This window comes from Nansenia antarctica (genome assembly GCF_963989245.1).
Source record: "Nansenia antarctica genome assembly, chromosome: 2".
NCBI lineage: Eukaryota > Metazoa > Chordata > Actinopteri > Argentiniformes > Microstomatidae > Nansenia > Nansenia antarctica.
In genome coordinates, this window is record NC_137675.1 from 23,244,389 (window position 1) to 23,253,869 (window position 9,481).

The 9,481-nt window shown below is 45.6% G+C and overlaps 1 protein-coding gene across 1 annotated transcript in view; it reads left to right on the forward strand.

The window, feature by feature from the left end:
- Positions 1-295: 295 nt before the first annotated feature.
- Positions 296-9,481, forward strand: part of rgl3a (ral guanine nucleotide dissociation stimulator-like 3a) — a gene marked incomplete at both ends in the record, with an annotated part of 15,023 nt that continues 5,837 nt past the window's right edge. Inside the window, 7 exons of the mRNA XM_080522850.1 lie at positions 296-487; positions 5,209-5,513; positions 7,046-7,090; positions 7,255-7,424; positions 8,062-8,231; positions 8,578-8,856; positions 9,335-9,438. Of these exons, the coding sequence (XP_080378976.1) occupies positions 296-487; positions 5,209-5,513; positions 7,046-7,090; positions 7,255-7,424; positions 8,062-8,231; positions 8,578-8,856; positions 9,335-9,438 (1,265 nt within the window). The remainder of the gene's footprint in view (positions 488-5,208; positions 5,514-7,045; positions 7,091-7,254; positions 7,425-8,061; positions 8,232-8,577; positions 8,857-9,334; positions 9,439-9,481) is intronic.

Consider the following 9,481-nt stretch of genomic DNA (forward strand, 5'->3'; position numbering starts at 1 on the left):
GTAGGGGCAACGTTGTCAAACCGGGGCGGCTGTGGCTCAGGAGGTAGAGCCGGCAAGACACTGAACCCCAAATTGCTCCCGATGAGCAATTTGCATGGAACCCTTGGATGATAGCTTACCGCCATTAGTGTGTGTGTGAATGGGTGAATGAGAGGCCATTGTAATGCGCTTTGAAATAAGACGCTATATAGGTGTAGTCCATTTACCATTTACCATTCAAACACTCTTCACTTCATGGTGGTTCTACAGGTCCTCTCCCGCTCTGTGAGAACCTTCAGCACTCTACCTGTGGAGGATGCGGTCTACTCTGACTTTGTGTGGTGGAGGAGGGGGAGGGGGGGACAGCAGGGGCCTGAGGGCCCGCGTGGGCAGGATGAAGAGGCTGCTCCGCCTGCGCCACCCCCACCGCGTGGACGTCCAGACGGACATGGAGCCGGGGGTCTGGCTGCGGAGCTTCCAGCTACTTGACATGGACGTCCAAACTGAGGTGAGTGGGAATGGGATGGGATGGGAAATCGGGGGGTAGTGGAGTTTTTGATTGACGGGTGGTAGCTTGCGCTAAATCGTCAGCAAAAGTGTGGCCCCCTCTAGTGATTGTTTATGCCAGCGGCCAGCCCTGCATTTATATCAAGTGATCAACAAAGCATTGATGTGAAGCGTATATCTCTTTGCACTTTGAACCGGTGTAGGAAGGGTGTTCTTTAGAAACCTTTAGCAAGTTTGATTTAATGGGGCCCTAAATGTATCGGTGATGTGAGTCAGGTGATCAGTGAGTTATCAGGGCCATGAGCTGGCAGTGTTTCCCACAGGGTTTTGTGAGACTGTGGTGGGTGGACCTCGGACCCTCTAAAGTCTTTCGTCAAAGGCGTAGGTGGGGGGACGTGCGGGCCTCACAGTCTACGTAATTAATGGAAAACAATGGCTGGTGAATAGATATTTATTGGGGCAATTTGACTGCTAATTTCACGTGGCATACCTCCATATCACATAGTTCTCACGCCTCCTTATGTGAAAGAAAGACTGAAAGACTTAATTTACTGCCAACATCACTACAGATAATCGCTGTCATGACCCTGGATGTTTAACGTCAGAGCAGAGGTGGTATTCCATCAACGTCACTAAAAGAAAAACATTTTCAGGCTTATTTTTGATCTTTTGAAGTCTCGCAAGATTTATCAAAATAAGTCTGGCTTTTTTAAATAAATCTCGCGAGATTTATCAGAATATGGCTGGATTTTCCTTCAGTGACATTGATGGAATACTCCCCAGAGGTGGTTTTCAAGTAGCCATCTGCATTTGTTTCCTCTACATTTCAACAGTTGGACTGGAACTGTTGTTCCATTTGAGTTATTTTTACCACTGAGTAGGAAGGAAGGGCCCTTCAGGAAGTGACCAGTATCTATCATTCCTTAAGTGTGCTGTCTACTGTTTTTCTCCAGATAAACCTTCATTTGAACATGGTCTATCATTCTAAGCTGTATATGGTCATAGAGTTTTGCTGTTTTGCTTTTGGTAGGATTAATTCGGAGATGTAGTTGGTTTGAAACTATTGGATAATATTCTTTCAAGTGTAAAGTAAATGTAAATGGATGTTGCTGTGAATTCAATGGAGCTGTGTGTGTGTGTGTGTGTGTCCTTGTGTACGTGTGCTTATGCGTGTGTGTGTGTGCGCGCGTGTGTGTGTGTGTGTGTGTGTGTGTGTGTGTGTGTGTGTGTGTGTGTGTGTGAGTGTGCGTGCATGTGTACATGTGCGTGTGTGTGTGTGTGTTCGCCAACTCGCCCTCTTATAATCTATTCACGTGTTTCATTAGTGTTAATTAGTGCCCCCTCTGCCACCCTGTCTCTCACTCTTTCTTTGTTGTGCCTCTCTGTACTGGCAGGGATGGAGGGATGTTATTAGATTGTCAGGAGGAGAGATGAGAAATCTCATTAGTCAAACAACATTATTCATTCTTCTCTTTGAAGGCCATTGTCCCTTACTAATGAGCAGAGCTCACAATGGGGCCCTTAGTAGACAGACAAAGACCATCTGCCTGGGTTGGATCTGGAGGCAGTGATCTATCACATCAGGGTAGCTTTAAAAGGTAAAAAGTAGACGACAGAGATAATTTCTCATCAAATATCCATGTGCACTCTGGTGCAACAACACTGGTTGTTCATTTAAAACAATGACTTCAGGATAAACTTGACTGATTCGCTCCAGTAGTGGCTTCACTCACAAGCACAGATGAACTGAATTATTAGGGGCCAGAGAGCCAAGCTGATGTCTCAGCTCAATTAAAACCCTTGTTCCTTTCATCTGAAAGATAAAAAAAGCAATGCCTACCTTAATTCTTTTGAAAGGGAACAGGTGATACCTAAACAGAAACAGAACAGACTAGTTTTCCTACGGCATTCCAGACACCCAGTGTCATCATGAGTGCAAATGGGGAGAGCCTTTCTCAAAACTGTTCCAACCTGATCTCAGGTAGACTGAAGGTCTGAGATACCAGGGGTATAATCACCTGAGTAGTACATTTACGCCTCTACTGTTTTGTCAAATAGCCTTAATTATTTTCATTGTTGTGATGTTTTGACAAAATAAACACAAATTCTCTCACACACACCCCCCCTCCGAAAACAGTAACACAGATAATGGACCTAATGATGATTGTATATGCATTAAAGATATTGCATATACGGTACGTTAAAGAATTATTCATTTTTCATCATCATTAATTAAACCTTCTTAATTGTAATAGTCATAGGAAGTTCTGCAGCTTTTACCTGGTATCACTTCTGCAAGCAACTACTGTTATATTTCTGAAAAGAGGCACATTTTGATTTGATTTGACGTCCACCCGCTTGGGGCCTGGAGGCGTGACCAGGTTCTAATGGTTCAGCCTCCTATTCTCAGGTGATCACTGAACTGTGCTCATACGGGACTGACACCGAAACCTGTCACAAAAGGTGACTCCCGGAGCAGTGACTGCCTCTCGTCTGTTTAAACGCTCATTCCATTAGCTCGAATTTTGTTTTCATTAATTTTGGGTTAACATGTAGCCTACACACATGTCGGTTAAATACGCAATTCAGCGACTTTGTGTCTCAGCACGGACAGACAGCATCCCTGACCACAACCTACTCGTTACATAACTAGTCGTTGTGGACCAGCATCTGCCTCAGTCACAAGTATTACATGGAACATGGAAGATGTGACTCCATGAACAACTGGAACTTCTAAACACTTTCAGCAACTAAAACGCCTGGAAAATATGAAGAAATGGCATTTATCAATGGTATTTATTTCATTCATTCTCATTCATGTTTGTGTTGATGTTATTTTTAAACGGCTGTCGTTTTATTTACGCATGATATTGTCACTCGGATTCAATAACACACACAGGGCGTCTTTCTTCATTATTGTTTTTATGGATATAATAATTTCCAAACAGAAAGCCTCTAAGTATTACTATTTATATATATGTAGTATATATATACTACAAGTATTAATGAATGTGTAATGATAAAGACCGGGTTTATTAACTGGGTGTAGTGATATAAAAATAATAGTGATATAAAAATAACTTTGTTTCAATATTTTTCTTCAAGCTCGTTGGTTCTTTAAATTAATTTATGTTGCCTGATCTTGCATGTTGTTTGTCAAAAATAACGACGAGTTAAGTGACATAGATAAGATCAAACTGAGCGTGTGTGCGCGTGTGCATGTGCGTGCGTGCGTGTAATTTACTAAAGTGTGTGTCCAGCAGGACAGGACAAGTTAAGGTAATGGTGCAGTGTTCCGTGGACATTTATCAACAGCCTTGCATGTCTGGCCTATGGAGGAACAGTAAATACTGGCTCCCTCTCCCTGCACTTATATAATGATAATAGGCACCAATTTGGAGCTTATCAATAGTTTATGACAGTGACATTGATTGTCATTGATTGTCTTTTTGTGGCTGACAGTGTGGCAGTTTCCTCTTTCATTATGGGTGCTCTGTTTCTTGTATGTGTTCGGAGGGGTTTCGGTCTTAAAAAGATTGTTTACAGTTACATGAGAGATGTATTCTTGCTTTTATGTGAGTTGCTGGGTGTATCACTCTAAGCAGAGAGAGGCCTCTCCAACACGACCATGACTAGACGCAGGGTAGAAGGTGAGTTAGGCAGCCACAGCTCTGCTTGGCTTATAGTCAAGTGTCAGGCTGGTGTGCCTGAGTCAGTGGTGCAGTGGTGACCAACGCATTTGTCTCAATAAACCACAAATTACAGAAAGTAATTGAAAAAAGGACTCTTGGCTCTCAGCTCGGATGCATATCCCACCCAGTAGAGCTCTGTAACCCTGTCAGGCAGGGGGGGCTGTAGATGGGGTCCTGACTTGTCCTCTCTGTGAAACTGAAACGTGCTGCCGTGGACAGGGACAGGGACACGGTCAGGGACAAGGACAAGGCGACAACCCTCTCCTCTCCCTCACCTCTCTACCTTCTGTTTCCTATGTAGGAAGGTGTCTCTCTGCATTGGGTGTTTTGTTTAGTTTTTTTCCTTCACACATTATGGACAATTTCCCCCCTATACAGGATATTAAAAGATATCTTGGCATAGGAAATGGAAATGGCAACAGAACACACAGTCCTGGATACTCCCATGTTGCAGCATAAACGTGTTAGACGTGCCACATGGGATTCGTAACACCAAAGCGCTTTGATAGGGATGGCAGGCTTTCATACCTGTTCCAGGATGTGCTGCGGTTCATGGTTGCATCGAGTCGGAAGCATTTGAGACATTAAAAAATAACTGCTGTGGTTGTACATGGCCTTGTCACTGACCCAGCTCAGAGCTTGAAAGCTCTGTGACTAGTGTTGGTTTACTTGTTTGTATGTTGTATATCAGTGTTGTTTGTTGAGTGTTGTTTTTAGCTGCTGCTATGCAGTTTCAAGCAAAGCAGGAGATCAAACCAGACACATTTCATTCATTTTATTTTGATCATCGTCATTTTATGACACATTTGACAAGGTCGGTCACAAAAACATTTTGTCCAATAAAAAGCCATGGCCCAATGTCAACCATGAACAGGCCCCTCTTGGCAATTCAGATTTAAAAAAAAACGAAACCCAGCCCCTCTGCTTGAACCCCACATGATTTGACATTACAGCTTCTCTCTCTCTCTCTCTCTCTCTCTCTCTCTCTCTCTCTCTCTCTCTCTCTCTCTCTCACCCTCACCCTTCCCAGGACCCAGTGCAGGAGTGGGGGGAGGAGGTGGAAGAGGGAGCCGTGTTCGGCATCACCCTGCGAAGGGAGCCCGTGCTCCCCTCCCCGGACTCCACCGCCAGCGACCCGGACTCCCCAGTGTCCCCACTGAGCTTCATCAAGTACCACACGGTCAAGGTGCGGAGGCTGAAGGCAGCCACCCTGGAGCGCCTGGTCACCCACCTCTTGGACACAGAGCACCAAGAACAGGACTACACCCGCGTCTTCCTCTCCACCTACAGAGCTTTCACCAGCACCAGCACACTCATAGAACTGCTCTTCCAGAGGTGAGAGACATTAGAGACACACTGACTAGATGTTTTCATTTACATTTACATTTGTGGCATTTAGCAGACGCCTTTAACCAAAGTGACTTACCATACAACAAATACATTTGATTAAGTAAGTGAATAATGTATCCCCCAGCCATAGCAGGAAATAGTAATCTATGCTCAGGCCTGGAGCCATTGGCAGTCGTCGTGCTAGAAGAAGGACATTGTTTTTTTGTTTTTTTTTATGACACTGGGGAAACGGTAGTAAGAGGTAGTAGATGTCTCAGGAGGGACAGTTCAGGTGTAGCCTGCTGTTCAGGAGTAAGACATAGATATATGTTAACCAGTTTGGTTAAGGAAAATAGATGTACGAAGACAGGTTCAGACACAGGTGGTTTAGGGGTATGACGTGGTTATAGGTTGAAAATGACTTCTATGTTATAGAGTTCAGTGACGCAGATAGGACTGAGAGGTACAGGAGTAAGACGTAGATAGACAAGAACTGTTTAGGGGGATGACACAGAGATAGGCTAGATACCGTAGATGTTGAATGGTTATTGAAAACGTATGCTGCTTTTGAAATGTTCTTGGGCCGGGAGGGAGGCAGGGGGGTGGGGGGTGGGAGGGAGGGAGGGTGGCGGGGAGTCCTTGGCCAAGTTCTGCTTTGTGAACAACAGTTCAGACTGAAGTAGCTGTGTAAACCCCACAGTCTCGCCCTGGAGTCCTTGGCGTAGATTCAAGCGACACCGAGACCTTCACTCTTATCACACCTTTTCCACTGCTCTGTTGTTGCGACGGCGGAAAATGTTTGGCATGCACATGGCGTGATGTTGGAATGCTTTATTCTAATGTGACAAAGCGTTTCCTGCTTTGAGAAAGCACTCTCACCGTGTCACCCCATACATATTTGTGTTTTTTTTTGGGGTTTGTTTGGGCCCGACCGGTTTTTTCACCACTTGATGAATCCAACAAGCATGCCTAGAGACGCTTGTAAAACTGCTGCCTCAGAGGCCGCTTAGTTGAATGATATTCTGCCAGAACATTGCCTACTATGGCGCTTAGTGGCGTAGCACACTAATGCGCATCCTGTATAAATCGCTAAAGGTTCCTGGTTCGATTTCGAACTTGCATGTCATCGCTCCTCTCTTTCACCAATCCTTCCTGTCAATCTCTACTGACTCTATCCCAATAAAGTAAAAATTACTTTAAAATCCTATATAAACCCCCCCCCCAAATACATTGCCTACCAGTAGAGACACTCCCAGTTCTTCAATTTGCCTTATACTTCATATATCTACTTTGACATTATGGCCTTCAGAGCCCTTTGTGATGAGGACATATTGGTTGTTAAACAGCCACCCTCATATCTGCAGCACTGGTAGCAACAGGCTTCCATTGCGTTGATACTGACGTAAGCCCACAAGACAGACAGGTGAACGACACTGCAATGGGGTATTTACACATAGGGTTAATATGTATGCGTCTGTGTTGTGTCACGTGTGTGTGTGACAGTCAAAGGCTAACTTAGCCTCTTGTCTTCTCCATAGGGATGACATGATTGCCAACCTGGACAACACCGTCTGCCCAATGAGGTAAGACCCTCTTGATTCTCAACCTTTTCATTGTATTCATCATCAGCTCAGCACTAATGTGGAAATGCCCAACGAGTATCTTTCACCTACCAATCAAACTCATCCTGTTCCTACCCTTCCTTCCTTCCTTCCTTCCTACCTTCCTTCCCTTTGCCCTGCATCAGCCCCCTCCGACCCCTCATCCGTCAGTGGCTGGAGGACTACGAGGAGGACTTCAAGGACCCCCCCTCGCACCACGCCCTGCGCCTGCTCTGCGTCCACCTCCGCCACCGCCTCTGCTTCAGGCGCCTGGCCTGCACCGCCGACGCCCTGCTCAAGAAGCTCCAGCAACAAGGTACCGTACTCTTGCTGGAGGACTTGAGTGTGGATATGTTTTGCTTTAAAGGCTTTTAAACACACATTGTTAGCCTGGCCTTTACCTAGTGTCTTTGTCCGCTTGCACTTCTTTAACCCTATTTCTTATCTCCAAATGTTTTGTTTTTGTTCTTCGTTTTATTCCTTTATTACCGTTTTACTACTACATTATATCTATATTTCTTATCTCCTACCTCTTGTTTTATTGCATTGTGGTTTATTTACTATTATTTTTATGCTCAGCACTTGGAGTTGCATTCAATGCATGAATTGTGCTATATAAATAAAGTTTGATTGATTGGTTGATTGATTGGTTGATACCGTAGGGAGTGCAATAAGCTAATGTGAACGCTGGCATGCAGCCAGTAAATAATACGGCCAGCACTCTCAATTAGAACAAATAAATGGCTTAATGCATAATCAGCATAGTCAATATGGACGCATTTTGACATCCTTCAACACAGAGTATTAGACACTCTCAAATGCGTACTTGCATATTCACATGTGTACTTAAAAGAAAAAAATATTGGCACCCCTCTGGTTACTACCACTGGTGACTAAGGTTTGATATGGCTGGTGGTATTGTGGTGGTAATCCTTCTATCTCTGTCTCTCTAGATCGCCGCACAAGTCACTCAAGACCAGCAGAGGATCACTGTGACTCGCAGCAGGAAGAGGAAGAGGAGGGTTCGGGAGACGAAGAAGAGGCGGCCACAAAAGAGGAACAGAACGACTTTATGGATTTCCCCGTGACGGACGTGGCTGAGCAGTTAACCAGATTGGACGCTGTAAGTGTCAATCACCTCCGTGACCTCTGCAACCTTTATATATATATATTTTTTTTTACAAAGCTTCCCCTCTTTCTCTCTCTACCATGCATCTCTCTTTCTCTCTTTCCCCCCTCCCTCCATCCTTCTCTCTTTCTCTCCCTCCCTCCACCCTTCTCTCTTTCTCTCCCTCCCTCCCATCCTTCTCTCTTTCTCTCTCTACCATACATCTCTCTTTCTCTTCCTCCCTCCATACTTCTCTCTTTCTCTCCTTCCCTCCATCCATCTCTCCCTCCCTCCCTCCATCCTTCTCTCTTTCCCTTCCTCCCTCCCTCCCTCCCTCCCTCCTTCTCTCTTCCTCTCCTAGGAGCTGTTTGTCAGAGTGGTTCCGTTCCAGTGTCTGGGCTGCGTTTGGTCCCAGAGAGACAAGAAGAACCTGGCGCCCAGCGTCCGCGCCACCGTGGCCCAGTTCAACGCCGTCACCAACCGGGTCATCACCTCGCTCCTGTGCCCCTCCAACCCTCACCACGCCCCCTCGCCTCCCACCCCCCCCTCCACCCCCGTCCCCGGCTCCCCACTCTTCTCCCCCCGCGCTCGCTCCGCCCATCGGGCCCGGGTCATCGAGAGGTGGATCGCCATCGCACAGGTCAGCAAAGCACAGCCATAGAGAGAGTGTTGTTTTAGATATAAATAATAATAATAATAATAATAGCTTTAATTTATATAGAGCCTTTCAAAAACCCAAGGACGCTTTACAAGGGAATGAAACGGACAGACTAAACAGAAAACAACAAAGCAAAAACTGAAAACAATGACTAGGGGCCAAAGGCCTTGGAGAACAGATGGGTTTTGAGGGCTAGTTTGAAGGAGTCCAGGGTGGGGGGCGTTGCGGATCGCTATTCCTCTGAAATATCTAGATATAGATATTGATATGACTATTTTACAGACGGGAAGACGCTACATGTAGTAGATGACATGTCCAGACATATGCTAGTGTTTAGCAAAATGTTAAAACTGCTACCGTAATATTGCAGAGAGAGGCTGACTGTAGACATTGACCTCGCGAACGAGGCGAGAGAGATGAGGCAGGTTTGACTGAGGTACTGTGTTGTCTGTCTCCGTAGGAGTGCAGGCAGATGAAGAACCTCTCCTCTCTGAAGGCCATCCTGTCGGCCCTCCAGTCCAACGCGGTGTACCGGCTGAAGAAGACCTGGTCCGCTGTCAGCAGGTGAGAGAGAGAGGCGAGGCTTCAACTGAGGCTTAGCAGCATA